Source organism: Sus scrofa, chromosome 15 (assembly GCF_000003025.6).
Source record: "Sus scrofa isolate TJ Tabasco breed Duroc chromosome 15, Sscrofa11.1, whole genome shotgun sequence".
NCBI classification, from domain to species: Eukaryota; Metazoa; Chordata; class Mammalia; order Artiodactyla; family Suidae; genus Sus; species Sus scrofa.
In genome coordinates this window covers 66,687,725-66,711,824 of record NC_010457.5, presented here as the reverse complement: position 1 = coordinate 66,711,824, position 24,100 = coordinate 66,687,725, and the positions used below count along the sequence as shown (strand labels likewise).

The window sequence follows — 24,100 nt, the reverse complement described above, 5'->3', positions numbered from 1 at the left end:
ATTAAATATTTCTCTTGAAGATTTTTCTTTTAAAAAATGGCATTTTGGGAGTTCCCATTGTGGCGCAGCGGAAATGAATCCAGCTAGTAACCATGAGGTTTCGGGTTCGATCCCTGGCCTCGCTCAGTGGGGTAAGGATCTGGCATTGCCGTGAGCTGTGGTGCAGGTCACAGACATGGCTAGGATCTGGCATTGCTGTGATGTAGGCCGGCAGCTGTAGCTCTGATTTGACCCCTAGCCTGGGAACCTTCATATGCCACAGGTGCGGCCCCAAAAAGCAAAAAAAAAAGAAAAAAAAAAACCCCAAAAACAAAAAAACAGGCATTTTTGTTACATTTCACAAATAGCTACAAGTACGTACTGGGGTAAAACAGATTAAAAGTTGGCATGACATTTAATAGACAAGAGGTGATAGCAGCTGAAACTAATAAGAAAACCATCATAGAATTTTTAAAAATAAAGCTATGATTGAGAGAGAGAAACTTGCTAAATCCTAACTTTGGATTGACTCAAGTATTTTAAAGGTCAGTCTTATTTTTTCTTGTAAAAGTTTTCTTAGTTACACAATTAGAACACAATCAGTACATAGTCACTATATAGAAAAATACATATGCAAAGATTCTAAAATAAAACCAAATAACCCTAAATTGTACCATCCTAAGGAAATGTAATGACTGGTAACATTTTGATAAGTATCCTTCTAGACTTCCTTCTCCCCTACCCTGCCCAGGCAAATATATATATATGTGTGTGTGTGTAGGTATATATATGTACATATGTATATGTGTATATATGTGTATATATAATTACTCAATGAATTTTATTACATTTATAGTTGTACAACGATAATCACAACCAATTTTATAGCATTTCCATCCCAAACCCTCAGTGCATCCCCTCACCCCCCAACCTGTCTCCTTTGGAAACCATAAGTTTTTCAAAGTCTGTGAGAGTCAGGATCTGTTCTGCAAAAAAGTTCATTGTGTGTTTTTTTAGATTCCACATGAAAGTGACAGCATTTGATGTTGGTGTCTCATTGTCTGAGTGACTTCACTTAGCATGATAATTTCTAGGTCCATCCATGTTGCTGCAAATGCCATTATTTCTTTCCTTTTAATGGCTGAGTAATATTCCATTGTGTATATGAACCACATCTTCCTGATCCACACCTCTGAAGATGGGCATTTAGGTTGTTTCCATGTCTTGGCTATTGCAAATAGTGCTTCAATGAACATCGGAGTACATGTGTCTTTGTGAGTCATGGTTTTCTCTGGGTAGATGCCCAGGAGTGGGGATTGCTGGATCAAATGGTAGTTCTATATTTAGTTTTCTGAGGTATCTCCATACTGTTTTCCACAGTGGTTGCACCAATTTACAATCCCACCAACAGTGCAATGGGGTTCCTTTTCTGCACACCTTCTCCAGCACTTACTGTTTGTAGACTTTTTGATGATGGCCATTCTGGCATGTGTAAGGTGGTACCTTCAGAGTGGTTTTGTTTGCATTTCTCTAATAATGAGTGATGTTGAACATCTTTTCATGTGTTTTTTGGCCATCTGTATGTCTTCTTTGGAGAATTATCTGTTTAGATCTTCTCAGGCAAATATATTTTAGTAAATGTGTATATAAAGGGATCACATTAAGCAAACAGTTCTGAAATCTGCATTTTCTCTTAAAAATATTTTTCCATAGTAAATATAGAATGCATATTTCTTAACAGCTATACACTATTCCTCTATAGAGATATGCCATAATTGATTTATTTAATCCTCTAATACTGGTTGTTTCCAATCTTCCAGTGTCGTAAATGTGATAAACATTAATGATTGTGCCTATTTGAGCAGAGAGCCAGTGATTGCCTTAGCATATATTATTCAGGATTGCTAGGCCAAAGAATATGTACTTTTTTTGTAGGGCTTTCCATAATCCTGCCAAATTGTCTCCAAAAATGTTTTACTAATTTTTACTCCAACTAACCACTTATGGATTCCTATTTTTCTATACCCAAAGTTAGCACTGTTCAATTTGTACATCTGAAACAGTGCTTATTGTAACTTTCATTTCTTTACCAGTGAGATTGCATTTTTCACATATTTTTGTGTTATATTTCCTTTCGTGAGGGTGAATTGCCTTTTTACTGAAGTATAGTTGATGTATGATATCATATAAATTACAAGTGTGCAATATAGTGATTCACAACTTTTAAAGTTTATACTCCATTTTTGGTTACCATAAAATATTGGCAATATTCCCTGTGGTGTGCAATACATCCTTGTGGCTAATTTATGTACACTACTTTTTTTTTTTTTCTTTTTTTTAGGACTGCTCCCACAGCACATGGCAGTTGCCAGGCTAGGGGTTGAATTGGAGCCGTACCCGCCGGCCTATACCACAGCCACAGCAAGGCCAGATCCAAGTTGCGTCTGTGACCTACACCATAGCTCATGGCAACGTCAGATCCTTAACCCACTGAGTGAGGCCAGGGATCGAACCTACGTCCTCATGGATACTAGTCAGATCATTTCCGCTGTGCCCCTATGTGTAGTATTTCTTAACCCCTACTCCTATATTGTTTCTTCCCCCTACCTTTGCCCCACTGGCAAGCACTAGTTCTCTGCATCTTTGTGAAGATCAGAGACCATTTTTCTTTCACCTGTTAAGGTGTTTGCTTATTAGTTTTTTGTTTACAACAGAGCTTTAGTCTACCCAGTTCGTTATCTTCTTCTTTAACAATATAGTATGTTTGGAGGCAGATTTTAGGCCCTGTGGGTTTTTTTCCCCTGTAATTTTATTTTTTAAGATGCTTAAAAGATATAAAAGTAATCACCTAGTACATGATTTTCTTACCGCATTATGACCTAATAGTTCTTCCTTTTCTCCACTTATCTGCTAATTACCAAAAAATTGACCAGTTTTGGAGTGATGTCATAAATATAGCAGCCAATTATTTGTTTCCTATAATTCTCAGTGTGTTTCCTGGATCAACAGCATCAGTGTCACCTGGGGACTGGTTAGGAATATAAATTCTCAGGCCCCATCTTACTCCAGCTACACCTGAAACTCTGGGTGTAGGACCCCACACTGTTTTACAAGCCCTCCAGGAGGTGAACCTGATGCACATTAAAGTTGTAGAGCCACTGATCTAAGACAATTATTTTAAAGTTTTCAGGAGTCTTAAGTCAGGATGATTTTGGAAGAATGAAAGTTAATATTTGGAAAAATTCCCTCATCTCTCCATGTAGTATTTGAATTAGTTGTAGTACCCAAAGCTTCTAAAATAACTTTTTAAGTATATTTTGGAAAAGTGAAGTTACTGCTAATAATATTTTATAGGGTGCTGTGTAGCTTACAGATTGAAAGGATAAAAAAATGTTAATGTGAGACATAAATCGTACGGCTGCTGCTCTTTACTCTTGAACTAAGTGAAAACCAAGTTATTCTTTTTTCCCAGGAAAAAAAATCAACTATCCAATGAGAACAAAGGATGAGGTCTTCCTTTGTCATTTTCTCTAATGAAAATTGACTTTTCTAAGGATGACCAGAGAGGAAAGGCATAGGCTTCAGGCAGCAGGTGCATGACAGCCAGTTAAGTGAGGCAGGACAGAGACTGCTTGTTACTTTAACTTCAGTTGGTCTTGGGACAGTTATGGTAAGTTGCCCTAGTGCTTTTCAGCTCTCCTGGGTGTTGTCAGAGCTACTCCTCCCTATAAATTGTGAACAGAGGGCAGGAGAGGCCTTGATTGCTAGAGGAAGTGGTAGTGAAAAGTTGAGAGATGCAGAAAGTGTGTTTTACTGCTCAAGCCTACCCATGATGTTTTGTTTCCATGTGGTTTGAGATAATCAAGCCTAGGTGAATGAAATAGAAAAAGTATGATTCTGTTCAGTTTATCACATAATTTCTCATGAATATGTTGCCTCTTTAGAAAAGTGCATGATATTCCAAGTTTTTTAAAAAGGATGTAAAATTGTTACATATAATAATGTATAATTTGCATTCATGTGGCTTTCATTGATTCTGGGAATATGCTTATTTCTTCTCCCCAAAATAATTTCAGGGGCAGACATGGTAAGCATACATAATGAAGAAGAAAATACTTTTATACTGGAGACTTTGAAAAAGCAATGGAAAGGCCCAGATGATATCCTACTAGGCATGTTTTTTGACACAGATGGTAAGTGATATTTAACCTTGAGATATTTTCCCAATAGCGATAAAACTGATGACTTTCAGATTCTTTAATTCTCTATTCAAGTTGATGTTTCCTATGGTCTCCAGGTACTGTATTTTCAATATGTACCATGTACCACAGCTTTTCCCTGATCAGCTCAGTGTGTATCACATGTGAGAATTAAAGTGACTCTCGTCGGGATTAAAATGTGGTTCTAGGGAGTTCCCATTGTGGCTCAGCAGGTTAAGAACCTATGTAGTGTCCATGAGGATGCGGGTTCAATCCCTGGCCTCATTCAGGGGGTTAAGGATCCAGCGTGGCGGCAAGCTATGGCACAGATCACAGATGTGGCTCAGGTCTGGCGTTGCTGTGGCTGTGGCACAGGCCCGTAGCTGCAGCTCTGATTTGAGCCCCTAGCCTGGAAACTTCCATGTGCCATGGGTATGGCTGTAAAAAGGAAAAAAGTGTGGCTCTAGGAGTTCCTGTTGTGGCACAGCGCAAACAAATCCGACTAGGAACCATGAGGTTGTGGGTTCGATCCCTGGCCTCACTCAGTGGGTTAAAGATCCGGCATTGCCTGTGAGCTGTGATGTAGGTCACAAACGAGGCTCGGATCTGGTGTTGCTGTGGCTGTGGAGTAGGCTGGCAGCAACAGCTCTGATTAGGCCCCTAGCCTGGGAACCTCCATATGCCACAGGTGTGGCCATAAAAAGACAAAAGATTAAAAAAAAAAAAAAAGTGTGGTTCTAATAACAACTCGGCGTTGTTCTAATATGGTAGGTAAAAAATTGGTACTACTGCCAGCAACAGGATTAAGACAGAAAGCTGTCAAAGTAATTATGTATTTATTGTCATTTATTGTCTTGGCTATTTCTCCATGAAAAGAACATATATTTTAAAACAAAAATGGGATCTTCAGCAACAGGATTAAGACAGAAAGCTGTCAAAGTAATATGTATTTGTTGTCATTCATTGTCTTGGCTATTTCTCCATGAAAATAACATATATTTTAAAACAAAAATGGGAACCTTCTTGAACCAGTCTATTCTGCCTGTACATAGGATATATTCCTCCTTCTAATTTAAACCCTAAATTCAGAAGTTTAGACCAGACATCCTTAGTAACTTCCCACCTTTAAGCCTAGTCCCTTTTAACACATTTTATACTGTCATAATGTTGAAAATATTCCTTAACTGACAGATGCCAGTTTCAAGTGGTTTGATAAGTCAAATATGACATTTGATAAGTGGTCAGACCAAGAAGATGGAGAGGATCTAGTTGACACTTGTGCCTTTCTGCACACCAAGACAGGTGAATGGAAAAAAGGAAATTGTGAAGTTTCTTCTGTGGAAGGAACCCTTTGTAAAGCAGCTAGTAAGTATAATTGAAGGCTTTATTCCATTCTAAGAGGGGTGGGGAAAGGTTTTTAAAGTTTTGAGATGTGTGCCTCAGTAAATAGAAGACTTCAGAAGGTATTATGAAAGTACTTATGTTGGTTTGCTCCCATTTGGAAATCAAATATGTAGTTCTATTACATTTCAGAGGCAGGGTCAGACCATGTGAACCAGGTGTACTTTTATTCTACCTGCTTATTCTTAGAACTTGCAAGAAGTCAAAAATTTCCTGTTACTCAAAGGAATCATCATGTTTTCTTTGCATGTGATCTGATTAAACAGTAGAAGTGGTGAAGAATGATCATGGCTGATTCCAGAACTCTAATGTTAGTTTACAGATAATTTGATTCAGTACAAGAACATCCTTGACTGGGTGAAGAAAATGCACTGTAGATTATAAATGATTCTGGATTAAAATGTTTTCTTATGCATCACAGTGCTTTCTAATGAACAAAGTTATTCTGTCCCAGTGTTTTCATGTTACTGTTAAACATTAGGCAGTTTGTTATTTTTATGTTTTAGAAAGGACTGTCTTCTCATTAAAGACAAATTTCAAAATATGACTTTGGGATGCTTGAAACAAGGCAGAAACAGCCATTTCCCCACATTGCATCCTTAATATTCTCCCCTTCTACCTTAACTGAAAACCAAAACTATACACCTCCCTCTGATTATTTCCTTTCTTTACGTGTGGAATTACATGGTTTTCTTTATTTTCTTTAAACTTGCCTCAGCATGTTTTTTTTTTTTTTTTTTTTTTTCTCTTTTTCCTTTTGGGCCACACCTGTGGCATCAGCATGGTTTTCGACTAGTCATGATTTTATGGCAGAAGCATTCAACTTCCAATATTTGTTAGATTTTTAAAAAGTTCGTTCTTTTCATATTCTGCACACCTCTGAACCATTTTATAAACCATTAAACTATAACTTTAAAACCAGAAATAGCGAGCAAATCTGTACTGAGGGAAGGTCACAGTTGTATAATTTTACTATTTTCTACACACTCTCCAACCAGAACCTCCTGTTTTCCTTATTTCATCACACTTTTCTTGAATTTCCTTATTCTTTTTTCGCCAACCAGGCTAATGTATTTTTAGACCTTTATGTCTTTAAAAAAAAAAAAAACAAAAAAAACAACTTAAGTTCAAAATAGTTAATGCACATATGACCAAGCAATAAAACTAGCAGTAATACTCCGCTATTAAAGGGTTCAGGTTTTTCTTTTTTTTCTAGTGCTGTACCTGCAACATATGGAGGTTCCTAGGGGTCAAATCGGAGCTGTAGCCGCTGGCCTACACCACAGCTTACAGCAACACTGGATCATTAACCCAGTGAGCAAGGCCAGGAATAGAACCTGTGTTCTCATGGATGCTAGTCAGATCGTTAATCACTGAACCACAGCGGGAACTCCTAAAGGGTTCGTTTTAAACTACTTTTAAATGTTTAAAGGCAATCTTAGAATAAGACATACTTAAATTTTAATTATTATTTTCTTTTGTATTCTAGTCCCATATGAAAAGAAATATTTATCAGGTAAGTATTAGACTTTTGTTAAAATTTTCCCATGTGTAAAAATATATTAAGATTCTAGTGTATTAAAGTAGTACTAAAGACCCCTTTAAAAATTAATTATATAATGTAAAGTAGAACAAATTTTATAATGCAGAAAGGTCTAAGACTTGACATTTTAAATATATCTGCAGTGTATGAAGTGAACATTTTTAAATACCAAATCACATTTTTTCATTGAGTTCCATTATCTATTTTTGTGAGAAATGACTGCATCTTTTAAAAAAGTTTTCTCATAATTGTAATTTTTAATTAATTACATGAACATTTGTCTTAAGGCATACTACTAAATGCATTTTGGGGGAAAGGAACAGGTAATATATTTACATGGATCAAAAGCAAAACCATACAAGGCAAACACTGCAGTTTGTCTCCCACTCTGCCTCTATCCATCCTATTCTACCCTTAACTTTAATGGGCACCATTTCAGTTTCTTCTTTAAATGTGTAGTGTTTCTTTTGCCAATATAGGCAAATTAAGATATGTAACTTATTTTGCTTTTTTTTACTAATATAGTCTAGGTATTTCTCCATACTATTGCCTATAACGAAATTATACTATCTTGCATTCCCAAAGCAATGTATGAACACCTGTTCTGAAACTGAATTTTTGCAAATTTTTTTTTTTTTTTTTTTTTTTGCTCTTCAGGGCTGCACCCGAGGTATGTGAAGTTCCTAGGCTGGGGGTCAAATTGGAGTTGTAGCCACCAGCCTACTCCACAGCCACAGCCACAGCCACATCAGATCCGAGCCGAGTCTGCAATCCACACCACAACTCATGGCAACCCTGGATACTTAACCCATTGAGCAAGGCCAGGGATCAGACCCACATCCTCTTGGATACTAGTTGGGTTCGTTTCTACTGCAACACAATGGGAAGTCCTGCAAATTGCATAGTTTTTAACTTCCTATTTTTCAGATATAATTAACAGAATTAAACGTACAATCTTAACTATACACCTTAGTGGTTATAAACACACACACACACACACACACACCTGTGTAACTACCACTCAAATCAAGTCATAAAACATTTTCATCAAACCACAAAACTCCCTCTTGCCCCTTCCCAATACATGTCCGCCCTACCATCCACCCCACATGTAATCACTATTGACTTCTATCACTGTAATGTTCCTGAAATCCACATAAATATAACTCTACTTCTTTCAGTTCATCAGTGTTGTACATCTATTGTACTTTTTCTATTGCTGCATAGTATTTTATAAACACATCATTTGTCCATCCTCCCATTTATGGATATGTGATTCATTATTAATTTGGCATGGGGAGTTCCCGTCGTGGCGCAGTGGTTAACGAATCCGACTAGGAACCATGAGGTTGCGGGTTCAGTCCCTGCCCTTGCTCAGTGGGTTAACGATCCGGCGTTGCCGTGAGCTGTGGTGTAGGTTGCAGACGCGGCTCGGATCCCGTGTTGCTGTGGCTCTGGCGTAGGCCGCTGGCTACAGCTCCGATTGGACCCCTAGCCTGGGAACCTCCATATGCCGCGGGAGCGGCCCAAGAAATAGCAACAACAACAAAAGACAAAAAGACAAAAGACAAAAAAAAAAAAATAATAATAATAATTTGGCATGGATGTGACAGCACTGCCCACAGTCTCATACTTTTTTGGACCTATGTTCTCATTTTCCTTGATTGTGAAATCCAAAGGGTGAAATTGCAGGGCTGTAGGGTAGCTGATAATGCTTAGCATTATTAGAAATAATCAAATAATTTTTCAAAGTGGTAGAACTGTGTTACATTTCTGCTGGCAGTGTATGCAAGTTCCATTTGCTCTACATCCCATCCCATAATGGTCTTACCAATCTGTTTAATTTTAGCCATTCAGATGAGTTTGTGGTCTGAATTTCCCTTTTGAAAAATACTGAGTCCCTTTGCACATTTATAGCTATCTGGATATTCTCTTTTTTGAAATGCCTATTTCAAGTCTTTTGCCCTCATTGTCTATTTGGTTGCTTTTCTTACTGGTAGCTTCTGTTTTTAAAAATTCTGGACGAGTCCTTTGTCACGAATGTGTATCATGAACACTTCTCAGTTTGGGACTTGCTGCAACTGACAGAAGTGGACAGGAGTGTTTATAGGTTCATGTATATATAGGAGAGTTAAAATTTCAGTCAATAGGACAAAAAAAAATCTTTTAAAAATAAAGCAAGGATGTGGAGAAAATGGACCCTTTTGCACAACTGATGGGAATGTAAAATGGTGCATCCACTGTGCTAACAGTATGGTAGTTCCCTCCCAAATTGAACATAGAATTACCATGTGACCCAGCAACCTACTTCTGGGTATATACCCCAGATACAAAAGAAGGAACTTGAACAGATATTTGAACCACCATGTTTACAATGAACATTACTCACAATAGCTGGAAAGCATGGAGGCAAATAACAAAAATTACTGGAGTGGTTGCTTTGAGGAATGGTAATTAAATGTGAGCTGTAGTAAGGCAGGAGGAGCACAGTATTTTCATTACATACCCTAGAGAACTATGAATTTTAAGCTATGTAAATGTGTACTTTGGAAAACATAAAGGGATATGTGCAAACTGAAATATGTAGTGTAGCCTGGATGTGAATGTAGATAATTTCCACTTTGGGGTCTTAACAGTAGAGTGGAGAACTGTAAAGTTTACTTGGAATTTTGAAATACGGCAGTCAAGCTAATAAATATAAACCTTGATAGTAATAAATCTGTACTTGTTTTTCTCACCAATGTGAGAAATTCCCCAAATAGGGCAGTATTTACATGATGAAACTGTATCTGTGCTCCCCCAAAAGCAATACTAGCAACTTGTGTACCCTGATTTCCCATATTTTCTTTTGTCTTTTCCTTTTCAGATAACCACATTTTAATATCAGCTTTGGTGATCGCTAGCACAGTAATCTTGACAGTTTTGGGAGCAGTCATTTGGTTCCTGTACAAAAGAAATTTGGACTCTGGTTTCACCACAGTTTTCTCAACTGCACCCCAATCACCTTTCAACGATGATTGTGTTTTGGTAGTTGCAGAGGAAAATGAATATGCTGTTCAGTTTGACTGAGATTTTAGAAATCTCAGTTTAAGACATCAAATACCTTGACAGTGATCCTCTGCAAGATTTTAATATAAAATCTGACAAAGAAAATTGTGGTTTTTATGAAATAGTTATTTCAGTAAGATGCATTATTCTTACATAATGACTGTGACAAAAATTAATCTATGGGATCATTCTAAGAGCAAAGTTTTTAAACTGCAGAGAAAAACTACACACTACTGCAGTGAGTACATATACTGAATATTTTAAGACGATGGTAAAATAATCATTTGGGGTGTAAAAAAGGAAAATGGAAGAAAGGTGAAACAAAGTGACTTTAACAACTTCTACAACTTAAAAAACACAGTATTAGAGAAGATAACATATATATACTTCATATATAACTTTTACTATATTTAGAAACCAGAAAGCTCAAGGAAAGTTCTCTCTCTCTCCCTAACCCATATCCCATGAATCATCTTATGGGAATAGTTTTCTTATGGAGAAATACACTATCTCTCAAGCTAGACTAATGGTAACAACGTCCTAGCTTGTGCCATGTTTCTATTGGCCACCATGAATTAGAAACATCCCTCATCACAATTAATGGCACTTTTATTAATGATACATGAATAGAAAGTAGTGACAGTGGTACTAAAAGAACAAACTATTACACTAGGTGTTACCACAGATCACAACCTCATTCGCAATAGCCATCTTTAAAGTGTTCAAATCACATGCATGCAGCAGCTCCCATATTGGGCAATGGAAAATATAGAACATTTCCATTATCACAGAAAGTTTTATTGGACAATGCCGCTCTAGTTCTCCCACTCTGAAACAATTAATTTTCTTTAGCCTATTTCAATAACTTCTACCTAATGACAGCTCTTCCAAATGGCTATTTTAAACTGTGATTTAATTTTCCATGTTTGGCTTCATCTTCAAGTCCTTAAAGGCCTCTGGAATGCAGTGCTAAACCTTAATTCTCTTTACATATGTGAACATCTGCAACAGGTCCTTGTAGCTATTCGGTGGTCAACAGATAACTGGATCATTTAAGTCTGTATTTATTTTTAATATTAACAGTAACATAAGCATACTTGCTTACATTCAGAATGCATAAACTCCTTTTCTTCAAACATCTTGGTTCCGTGTAATAATGACAATGTAATTCTTATTTCTGGCAACCATTATTAACATTACTACCTTTAGCTACCATTACTATTTTTTTTTTTTTCATTCTTGGCCACCCGAGGGCACATGGACCTCTGGGGCCAGGGATCAGGTCTAAGCTGCATTCATGACCTAAACCACAGCTTTGGCAACGCCAGATCCTCAACCCACTGTGAGAGGCATGGGATCAAACCTGCAACTCAGCACTCCCAACACACTGCCGATCCCGCTGCGACAAAGTGGGAATGCCTAGCTACCATTACTTTTAACTATATTCTCTTAGGAATTTACAATCTTAAATTCTAAGGAATTTGAATAATGTATGATTTCTACTTTGTTCAGAATTTATTCCAATGACTTTCCTTATTCCCTCAAATTCACATTTAAAGGATATCAGAAACTAATACAATATTGAAATACTAATTGTTACTAACAATACTATAAAACTCAAACCATTGTCTGCATATCTCCATCATTTAGCAGTTAATATAACAAAGCTATAAATAAACTATGCATACCAATGGAATGTTTTCTACTGTTTAATTAAAACTTTTAAATAATTTTGTGGGTTAAGAAGATACTACATTTTCATACTGAGTTCTATGAAAAGTATAAATCCCTAAAAGCATCCCTAAAGATCTAGATAACAGATATTAATCCTTAAATTTTGTATTTTTGCTTTAAGGAAGGCAATGAAAGGCAAAAGCTGAGCAAATGTTTTAGAAACATATTTTGTATGAAATGGTATTTGAAATTATTATAATAAAGATTCTTGGCTATAAGGTTTGAAGGCTTCTTGGAGCACCAGTTTAAAAGGAAACATTTCAAACTATAAAGTAAATCAATCAGTATGTACTTTATTTCAAGCCAAGGTTTTACATTAAGACCAACAAACTGAATCAACAAAGCGTTGATTCACAATTTGAGAAAAATTACATAGTTTCTATTTAGGGTCTGAAAAAGTAGTTTGTTGCCATGACATAAGACTATTTAAGCTGAAACCATCTGAAAGTGTTTTTAAGTATATCCTAAGGGTGCTGACAAAGGAAATATACAGTGTTATGCAGGTATACACAACTTATAACCACAGTGTAGATCAATTCATGGTGAATAAATAATGTTCACCTCTTCTCTAAAGGTAGTGAAAATTATTGTCATCAAATAAATGCTCAGAATTACCAAGGAACAGTTAAAAATGACCACTATCCAAACAGATTATTTATAGCATATTTATCTATAAAGAAGTGACAACACTAAAAAACACATTGAAAACCAGTGTTTTAAACTTTGTGGGATTTAAAAATATTTAATTAACTTGAGATTGCAATAATTTTTTTAACCAAATAGCATGGCTGGCAATTCTGATAAATTTACAGCTGTAATATTCCTAAAAGGAATATCTACATATTATGTCCTATCAAATACAATCTGCTTTTGCAAATCAATATAAAATTTATCCATCATTTTTACATTTTATATTTATATACTTAAAAAAAATTAGATTTGGAAGTTCCTGTCCTGTGTGGCACTGCAGATTAAAGATCCCACACTGCCACAGCTGTGACACAGACTGCAAATGCAGTGTGGGTTCAGTCCCTAGCCTGGTAACTTTCACATGCCACAAGCATGCCCTCCCCTCTCTGGAAAAGAGATTTTATTCCTAAGCAAATTTAGAATGCAAATTAAATTTGGAAACCTAATACAATGCTCTTCATAACTTTCTCCCCACTCTTATTTTTTTTAAACACTGGAAGCAAATGATTATGAAAAGGAGATTGCAACTTAAGGCATTTTAAAAAGAAAAACAATTAGGTGCCATTTGGCAGTTTATTCTGAAAGCATATTTTGTCCCATTTTTTTCACTAACAAGAGACTAAAACACCAAACTTTTTTCATAAATATGACTACAGTAATCAGAACACAAAAAAGGGCCGACAGCATTGCTTACATATTTAAAACAAGGGTAATACTTTCCCACTCATCTAAAAGAAAAATACTTTTGATTATCAACTTATAAACATCAGATTCAATGGCCGTATTTAAAAGGCCTAGCAGAATTTTAATTCAGCAACACTTGAGAATGAATATATATATACATGCATACATATGTATACATATATTCATTTTATATAGACAGATTGTAAATGTATTTTAATAGGCATTTCCCCACAAAATTAATTCATACTTAATTGCCAGTTTTAATAAACACTTGTTCACAGATCATCCATTTGTCTTATATGAAGTTAGGCAATATCAAATGTTCTGTTATGGTCTCCATCTTCTTCAGAATCATCCTCTGAAGCTGTTGAAAGAAAACAGGATAATCAAGAATGACTTTAAGGGGGATGAGAATAGAAGTGTAAATATGAAGCCAGAATGGCGATGATATGTAAAATAAAAACCCCAATTTAGTGTATGTTTCCTCAAAACGATAGGTTACTATGATAGGGTTAGGTGGTTTGACTGTGGGTGATGCCCATTCACAAAACCTCCTCCTCTGCCTCTTTTATTAGTTTTTATTAAAATAAAAATGTGTTTCAAGAATATCTTCTAGGAGTTCCCAGCATGGCTCAATAGAAACAAATCTGATTAGTATCCATGAGGATGCATGTTTGATCTCTGGCCTCAGGGGGTTACGGATCCGGTGTTGCTGTGAGCTGGGTGTAGGCTGCAGAGGTGGCATGGATCCTGTGTTGCTGTGGCTGTGGTGTATGCTGGCAGCTACAGCATTGATTTGACCCCTAGCCCAGAAACCTCCATATGCCCTGGGTACAGCCCTAAAAAAACCAAACAAACAAACAAAAAAACACCTAAAAAGTTTCTGAGATCAACTGGTATTCATCATAGCTAATATATAAACACTAGACAAAAAGTGAATTAAAGGACAAATGTTCTCACACACCTGAGTAGAATCTGGCTTACTACCACTTCACGTCTGATGTATCCGAAGAAAATGGAAAAAAATGTACATAGCATAGGTTATGGGAGTTTTTGCAATTTACATCAAAGCTATGTCTATACAATGCCAAGTTCTGGTCAGTCAAAAAAGAGCTTTATATAGACACAGCCTTACTTAAAATAACTGGATTTAATGAAAACTTTCTGAGATTATTCCTATGCTTCTCTAGCTGTCAGGGATATCACTGGTGCAACATTTGATTCAATTTATTTTAGAGTCATTAGTGGCTTAAGACTTTAATAAAAGACACCCTCGAGGGAGTTCCCTGGTGGCCTAGAGGTTAGGACTTGGCACTTTCACAGTTGTGGCCTGGGACCTGATATTCCCACATCAAGCTGCTGCCCAACACCACCAAAATAAATAAATAAAATATACTCAAATGTCTTTAAGAAGGATATAATGAAGCACTACATATTCTGTAAACTGTCTGCATGTGAAGGGAAATGAAGTTCACTAAATATCTAATAAGCATTCCCACTTTTATCAAGGGCAGAAAGGTTAAATGTATACTCTTCATGCATTTAATACTGAACAATTTGAGTACCCAGCAAATCCAATCAACAAGAAAATTACACAACACATATAAATGAGACTTAAGTCTCCATGTTTCAGTCTGTTTATCTTGAGGAAATTTAAAATCCAATTTAATAAATGATATCAAGCATGTACATAGCTTATGATGAGTAAATCTATGTTTTAAGTTTTATGCTGTATCATAGAGAAATGTTAAACTAAAAAATTAAATGGCTTTTCAAAACTCTTTATTAAAGTTTTCTACTGGACCAACACAAGAAAATTCAGTCAGAACCAAATTTCAGAATATATTAATATTCTAGTACTTAGAAGTTAATGTGTAGCGTCCACAACATCTTTCATTCTCAGTTGAGTTTGGGTATATACTTCAACTCCATCTTTTCCCTTTCATTCACATGTTGGGAGTAGACACTCCTATATGTTTAAAAACTAAATGCTAAATGAGAACATTACTTAAAACAAAAAAACAAGCAATTCAGGGAAAATGTACACTGCAACAAATTATTACTACATTTGACAAAGTATTATTTACAAAAAAGAGAAAAATCTTTGTATTTATTGGTCAACATGAGGGGTCTGAACTAAGAAGGTATGAATAGAAAAAAGATCTCATTAAATGAATCCCCACTTTATCATCTGACTCCTTTATATACCATTTCCACATGTACTAAAACTGCAAAAATGCATTATCTAGTTGTACCTCTAATCCTTTTAAAACTTAAAAATAGCATAAACTTAATGACAAAAATCCATGGCTTAGAACATTCAAGGAATTAAAAGGTTCTTAGGATTAAATCCTTCTAAAACCTTACCTCAAAGGATGCTGAGCTTTCTCTGAAGGTAAAAATGTTACGCACACTACAGATAACACTCCAAGTATTTTGAAGATGAATATAGAAGATGATCAATTGGATAACTGATATTTAAAAATACTTCAAAGAGTGTACTAGAATCTGACCATGGAGAGATTGGATTAAATCTGACCATGGTTGGTTTGGATTAAAAAAAAGTAACAGGTAGGAAAATCTTGGATTCCCAGGAACTGTTCCAGAGCCATCAATATCTGTGCCCACCTGATATGAAGCACCCTTGAGGCTGTAGGACTTTGAGAAGAGGGTAAGTTGTGCAGATGCCTGTAAAGATTTGGGCATTAAGTGCCTTCAACATAGGAGCCCAGGCAGAAGTCCTAATGCTGCAACGTGATCTTAAGAGATTGAAGCTGCTGGCCGAGCTGGCTGTCTATTAAAGGTCCATGAGGACCTGAACAAGGAGCAAAAAAACAAAAACAAAAACAAAAAAACTATGGCTTCTGTTAGGGATTCAGAATTAGGACTCTTTCACCTTATTTTCCTAGGAACACCTTTTATGATCTAACAAAAATAAGTAGCAAGTAAAATTTCATATACAAAATAAAAAAATCTAACCAATTAAGAAGTGTGCTTTGGAGTTCCTGTCATGGCTCAGCAGAAATAAATATGACTGGTATCCATGAGGACACAGCGGCCTCACTCAGTGGGTTAAGGATCCAGCGTTGCTGTGAGCTGTGGTGTAGGCCAGCAGCTGTAGCTCCGATGGACCCCTGGCCTGGGGACCTCCATATGCTGTGCGTGTGGCCCTAAAAAGACACACACACACACACACACAAGTGTTCTGATTAGTAGTTAAACATATCTTCTTTTTGATTAAGTGTTAAAATGATTAAATATACAGATTTTTATTTTAAATAAAAGTAAAATACTGATGGTTAAAATAACATCCTTCTAGACCTTAAAATTCATGTGATTTAAAAAAAATATGCTCTTAAAAAACTAATGTCAGCTGCCCAACCCATCTTTCCCAAATCAATGATTAATAGGTATTATTAATCCTATAATGAAGCTCTAATTTCGTAGAAAGGGTATATATATATATACTTAGGTTTTGCTCTGTGGGTTTAATTTGCAAAAGTAAATTCAATAAGTCTAAGGAGGGGAAATTCCACCTACTTTCGAGATCTTCCATATGTGCCTGAAGAGTTCTTGCAAGGTTAATAAACTAGAAACAATGCAGAAAGAAATACAGTAGTTTAAATGTAACACATGGATCTAAAAAGAATCAATATAAGAGATTCATTTCTACTTCAAAGTCAAACAATTTTTAGCTTTTAAATAAAGGGTCTTTCTCTCCCCACATCAAAAATTACAAGCTTATGGATATGATTTTTTAAATGTCTTAATCGTTATTAGCCATGTAGGAATGATGTATTAATCATGTGGAAATTGGGAGATGAATACCACTGTCTTCTTGCATAAATGTAACACTTCCAAAAACCATGTACGAAAAAAATAAACCTTGGCAATTTGGACTCGATTTTGTGGACAATTTAAAAAATAAACCAATATTTTTCCTGCCTAAATTCATTAGCCCTAGAAGTATTATATTTAATTTTTCACTTTTTGAAAAATCATAGAATGACTTCTACTTTGATAATAATCTGTCAAATGGCTCACAGGAATAATGTTTACATAACTATGGAAAAATGTTCTCCAAATATACACTGGTTATTTGTTAATTTTCAAAATATAACAGAAGCACTATACCTTACAATTAATTACTGAATTTTTATCACCAAAGAGAACATTTATAAAAAAAATAGTCTGAAGGATGTGTTTATGAACACATTTCAAGATACGAAGTGTTCAGGAATGCTACTGTAGATGCTAGACCCTGATATATATGGGCAGAGCAGTATAGTTTTCCACTACACACTGAAACAAACAGTACCATTTAAGTAAAAATACCTAAAAAACAACTAGCCTAAGTGTTAAGTTGATAGTATACAGAGTAAATACCAAATGGTCCAAATCATAGGTAGTTTGTAAATGGATGCTTCACAACTACTACACTGATAATCTTTTACAGGATAGTAACAAATAAACGGAAGTTAATCTCCCATACTCTTTTGGTTTTTCCAGTTCAATTTCAGGTTTCTAACTTATAATATTGAGTCTTGCTTTTGTTTTTTAATTAAAAAGTATTTTTCCGTAGTACTTCCAATTCTATCCCTGTTTTTCACTGAAATGTATTCCAGTTACTTTCGCGAGCTAGACAATTACTTTTTCTAAAATAACTTTATGAGAAAATTAGGCTGCTTGATACAGAAGTAAGGGAGATAGCACTTTCTATTAAATCTACAATATCTTTGTAAGAACTCCCCAAAGGAAATGTAAACATATAAAAACAATCTCTTTCTAAAGCAAACACTTGTTTCATTGCATCCCCCCCCCCAAGATTACTTACTCGGACACGTGTGCTTGGTTCATTCGTATTCCCAATCATATCAGAAAAGCTTTGTTCGCACAAGTGCAATAACACAACTAGGTAGAGACCAGAGCTGATAAACTCATACTCAGCCTTCAATAGGAAAGCAAAAAAGAGAAAAAGAATATGGAGAATGAAAAATTAATAGACAAGAGACTGACATTAATAGTATACTGATAAACTAGAGGAAATGTATTCACATCTGGTTCCTAGTAAGAGATAAGAGCGCCACCTATTAAACCAAGAAATAAAAAGCCACCCTCTATAATTTCCTAATTTTACTAATGCTATACTGAGTCCAAGAGGTGTGTGAATATCCTCTTTTTTCATATGGGACTTCTCAAAAGTGGGACTTTTAAAATGGTAGAATGGGTGCTCTGGTTCTCTGTAAGGCTCCTAACAGATTTTATTAATAAAAATGGCTATAAATGTTTGCTTAAAATTTACCATTTCATCTATACCTAAATTAAACTATGTAATTACAACCCATTCAAGTGGATCAAGTATCATGTAATCTAATTAAGGCAACAGTAAATATAAAAATGAATAAAGGTAGTAACTTCCTCATATCATTCATAGAAATTTATAGTGGGTAAAAACAGTCCTTTAATTTGAAATTGTTCTATCACTTTGAAGCTAAGAATACAAGTCATGAATATAGTGTTACCAAAAATCCACTCTTTTCTGTAAATTTTATACAGCAAACTATATGTTAAGTTCTACCATTTTGGTCATTAACTTGTCTAAAGTTAAAAACTATATATTCTTAGCATCAGATTCAGCAAGTAACTGGTTATCATTCCACAGAGCATTCAAGAAATTTGAATTAGATTTATTAAAACTTTCTTTAAATCTTTTATTTATTTTTGTCTTTTAAGGGCCGCACCCATGGCATATGGAACTTCCCAAGCTAGGGGTCAAACCAGAGCTGTAGCTGCCGGCCTACACCACAGCCATAGCAACACCAGATCTGAGTCACATCTGAGACCTACACACAGCTCACAGCAATGCTAGATCTTTAACCCACTGAGCGAGGCCAGGGATTGAACCCATGTCCTCATGTGTACTAGTCAGGTTCATTACCAATGAGCCACGATAGGAACTCCCTCTTTAAATCTTTACCTAATTCTTATTTTAAAACTGAAAAGGAAATTTATGTCCAGAAAAAAATTTTTTTAAATTTAATGGCTATCGTCTTGGAAAAAAAATGAAGCCACTGGATAAGGAGGAAATAAACTATACTAAATTAATCATGTCAAATGAGAGTAATTCTTCGGCCCCCAGAATTCAACATTCACAGAGAACAAAGGGGTTAAAGCTAGAAAGCTTATTCAAGACTGCTGATGTTTTTACAATGGCTCCACCTAGTATTTACTCGCACTTACAAAATTATTTAAGATTGTGGGTCATTAAAATCCTTGGAGCACCATAAAAACATTCCTGGTTAAATTGAAAAATCAAAGAATCACCTTTAAGAAACCTGAAGATGTAGTACCTAGAGAAGAATGGTAGAAGAAAACCATCCTGTGAAACCTACTCTCATTTTGAGGAGAAAAAAGTATTTTCTTTGCATTACTCTACCTTTACATACTCTTTCCCCTGTTCTTTAAAATACCAGTGCTAGGGAGTTTGCTCCATGGCTCAGCAGGTCACAAAACCATCTACTATCCATGGGGATGCAGGTTCAATTCCTGGCCTCGCTCAGTACGTTAAATATCCAGTGTTGCCATGAGCTGTGATGTAGGTCGTAGACGTGGCTTTAGATCCCCAGTTGCCATGGCTGTGGTATGGGCCAGCAGTTGAAGCCCTGATTTTACCCATGGCCAGGGAACTTCCATATGCCACAAGTATGGCCCTAAAAAGCAAAACAAAAACAAAAACCATACTCAGCTGTTCAGACTCCTTGGACAACTAGCTCAGAGAATAAAACAACAGTAAGTATGAGTAGCATCTGTGCTATACCAATGCCAAAGTTTCATTAATTAAGTCAGTCATTCTTAATTTGGATCTAAGTAACCAGCTTCAAAGGATCTGGGAATCCCTTAAATCATATACAAATTTTATGTTTTTGTATATTTTGTAAGGAATGTGATTTTAATCAGATTTTTCAAAGGGTATTATTTCACATTTTAAAAATAAAGGCTATTGGGAGTTTCCACTGTGGCTCAGCAGTTAACTGACTGACTGGCATCCATGAGGACACAGGTCGATCCCTGTGTTAATGATTCTGCATTGCTGTGAGCTGTGGTGTAGGCCGATTGGACCCCTAGCCTGGGAACCTCCACATGCTCCGGGTGTAGCTCTAAAAAGACAAAAAGATAAAAAAGACACCCCTCCCCCCCAAAAAAGTAAAGGTTATCCATAAAAGATGTTGCTTGATTCCTTTTTTATGAAATTTCTGGAGTAAATAATTCCACAGAGATAGAACACAGATTGGTGGTTGTCAGGGGAAGAGGGAACAGAAAGCAAATGGTTAATGGGTATAGAATTTTCTTTCCAAGAGATGAAGTGTGTTGAAACTAGACAGAGGTGGGTGGTTGCATTAGCACTGAAAACTATTTATTTTATAATGATTTATTTTCATGTTTATATGAACTTTACCTCAATTTTTAAAAAGGACAGGGGTATCCATTACTTCTAAATTTTAAAAAAGTTTTTCAAACATTCATGCATTCTCCCATCATCATATCTCTTTAATAACAAATATGCTAAGTACATTTGGATAGCATGGCTCTTGAGTCATCTTTGTAATCTCCTTTTAACATCTTTTTTCCCACCAGAATTTTCCTTTAGGAGGGGAAAAAACAGGGAAATACTGAACTCTTCATTCTAACTAATTTAAGCATCTCGAAAACTTTTTTTAATTTAAAGCTTCAAGAAACAAAAATCAGCGATCAAATCAATTATAAGGAGAATAGTTATTAATACATACCAAAAAAAATCTGAGAAATGAAAATTAAATGAAAAAAACTTCAATAAGATCAGAGATCTACTGTATAGACTGAAATAATACAAATAATAAGGGATTTATAAACAATGTGAACTTGGAACAAACGATTTTAAAGATATGCTTTTCAACATAAAGAATATGGGGGCACATACTCAAAAAACTGCCTAATGTAAGAAAGAAAGAAGGAAGGAAGGAAAGAAGAGAGGAAGGGGGGACGGAAAGGAAAGGAAAGCAGGAAGAAACAGGATGTAGATTCACGACTTGGTATTTCAATCATGTTCTAGGACTCTGAGGCATTCATTCACAACTAAGACCACTCTGGGGAGTTAAGATTAACACGCCTATTTTGGGACTACTTTCCTAAGCCTGTATTTTCAGCTTCATTTAGGAAGCATAGAATACATTTTACCTTAGTAATTTAAAACACGTGACTTGCTTTTTTTGCCTTTCACTTTCAGAAAGTTATAGGAAAGAAAAATTATGAAGTTATACCTAATGCAGTTAAAGAAAATGTTAACATTATTATTTTAATGCAGGTTTTCTGACCATGATTTAATCTTTTCTTCAAGAGTTGTCCTTTAAGCATAGAACAGACACTTACCAAATTAGGCAAAATATACTAACTTGTTCATTTGCATGAGCTCTATGTAGTTCATGAATATCAAAATCCTCCAGGTTAAGCTGCAACTTCTCTTTACAGAGTTCACAGGTGGTTACAGCCTCTAATGAAGAACCTGGTTAAAAAAAAATTACAAGTACAGCTTAATTTTGCTATGTCTCCACAAAACATTTTTCATTGTAGGTTTTAAGCTTAGAATATTAAAAACTGAAAGGAAGAAAGGAAGGGAGGAAAAGACAGAAGGGAGATTGTGCTACTGCCATAAACTGTACTGTAATGTCTTCTAAAATAGCAATCCTTAATATCTGATGTGCTTGTCAAACCCTATCCTGTGATATCTAAGCCTCCATTCTTTATTAGTTGTTATTTTTTTTTCTTACCAGATACTCACACATCTCTGATATGGGAAGCTGACAGTGGAATGTTATCTGTACTTCCTACTTCCTCCTTATGTACTCTGGCAAGATGCCAGGAAAACATGGAATCTAAAACAACTAGTTACACATCTTCAGGCCAGAGTATCTATCTTTGATCTGACAACATATACTGAGACCTTCTATTGGCTAAGAAATGCACCTACCCTACAGACTAGGAGGCCAAAAAAAAAAAAAAAAAAAAAAAAAAAAAAAAGGGATCTACCTTTATTCAGATAAAAACAGCTCACCTCAGCCATAAAAGGAATGAAGTCCTGATACATGCTACAACTGCTAAGTAAAATAAGGCACAAATAAGATACATGAAGGACTAATATTGTATGATTTCAGTTACATAAAATATGTAGAATAAGCAAATGCACAGAAAAAGTAGATCAGAAGTTATCAGGTTTGAGGGTGCAAAGAGGTAAGGAAGGATGTTAGTGCTTAATGGGTATAGAGTTTCTATTGAGGGCAATTTAAATATTGGGAAATAAATAGTGGTGATGGCTGCACAACATTCTGAATGTACTTAATGCGACTGAATTATACACTCTGTGGCTCAAAGGGAAAATTTTTATGTTATACATATTTTACCACAGTTAAATAAAAATTCTGTCCCATATGCACTCAACATTTGGTTACTCCTCAGTTTCTGGCTCCCATTAACTAGGTAGTAGTCTTGTCTAATTAAATGTATCGCCATTTTCCCTCATTGTATTTATTTTTAGATAGGGTTTTAAATTGAAAAAAGTCCTAAAAATTAGACTAAGTGATGCTGGTAACAAGTTAAAAGCTTAGATTCAATTCAACTAACATTTCTTGAGTGCTTTTTATGTGTCAAAAAACATTTGAGGTTCTAGATTCAGAAAGAAAATAGTTATTTCTACCTTTGAGAACTCATAAAATTTAGAACTAGTGTTATTTAATAATAATTCTTTAAATAGTAAAATTTAGCATGAAGTCCAAGACAATAGTAGTCCAAGACAATAGTCCAAGTCTGACATACATTTTCTAGAAAAAGAAAGGAAACTGAGTGAAAGGAAACTGAGTGCTATTTTGAGGTAGTATCATGTCTATGTTATCTCAAAATGTGCTCGAGTCAAATTACAAAAGACATATTTCAGGTCTATGAATACAAAGTCATTTTTCAGGAGTCAGGTATACTTGAAAACACTGAAATTAAAATGCAGCCAGAATATTTTCTTAATTTTTAAAAATTAGTAGTATGTCACTGAGCTAAATTCAGGATAAGTCCATCTTATGACCTGATGGAGAATACAAAGAATGCTATAATATTTAAATTTTGGAAGGCTTTCTCTTATCAGACATTTATCCTTTGATTCAGAAGCAGGACAATGTGGTCATAAAAATATGGACACTGTAGATCATTTAATACAAAGTCTTCCCCATCTTAGGGCTTTATTTTTCTCTTCTATGTACAACTGACCTAAAGAAGTTGTTTAAAAAGGCCATATACAGGGAGTTCCTGTCATGGCAGAGTGGTTAACAAATCTGACTAGCATCCATGAGGACAGAGGTTCAATCCCTGGCCTCGCTCAGTGCATTAAGGATCCAGTGTTGCCATGAGCTGAGGTGTAGGTTGCAGATGCAGCTCCGATCTAGCATTGCTATGGCTGTGGCGCAGGCAAGTGACTACAGCTCTGATTCAACCCCTGGCCTGGGAACCTCCATATGCTGCAGGGGCAGCCCTAAAAAGACAAAATAAATAAATAAATAAAAGGGCCATATACAATTGGGAAGAACCCATTTATCCCTACAATCTTTTTTTTTTTGGTCTTTTGTCTTTTTGGGGTCGCATCCACCACATAATGGAGATTCCCCAGGTTAGGGGTTAAATCGGAGCTACAGCTGCCAGCCTAAGCTGCAGCACAGCAACACCAGATCGGAGCCTTGTCTGTGACCTACCTACACCACAGCTCACGCCACACCGGATCTTTAACTCCTTGAGCAAGGCCAGGGAT

General features: G+C 35.6%; 2 protein-coding genes across 20 annotated transcripts in view; one reads left to right on the top strand and one right to left on the bottom strand.

Moving 5' to 3' along the window:
• The window catches only part of CD302 (CD302 molecule), a 30,957-nt gene extending 20,766 nt beyond the window's left edge, over positions 1-10,191 (top strand). The window contains 4 exon segments of the mRNA NM_001110425.1: positions 4,056-4,172; positions 5,370-5,543; positions 7,069-7,095; positions 9,989-10,191. Of these exon segments, the coding sequence (NP_001103895.1) occupies positions 4,056-4,172; positions 5,370-5,543; positions 7,069-7,095; positions 9,989-10,191 (521 nt within the window).
• Positions 12,178-24,100, bottom strand: part of MARCH7 (membrane associated ring-CH-type finger 7) — a 50,285-nt gene continuing 38,362 nt past the window's right edge. For 6 of the 19 annotated variants that reach the window (XM_021074771.1, XM_021074770.1, XM_021074775.1 and 3 more), the window contains 3 exons: positions 21,708-21,817; positions 18,113-18,226; positions 12,178-16,867 (listed from right to left, as the gene is read on the bottom strand). In XM_021074771.1, the coding sequence (XP_020930430.1) occupies positions 16,682-16,867; positions 18,113-18,226; positions 21,708-21,817 (410 nt within the window). In that variant the 3' untranslated portion in view covers positions 12,178-16,681. Of the gene's footprint in view, positions 18,227-21,684; positions 21,818-24,100 lie in introns of all 19 variants that reach the window. The other 13 variants (XM_001928215.6, XM_021074773.1, XM_021074777.1 and 10 more) reach the window with 9 other exon arrangements.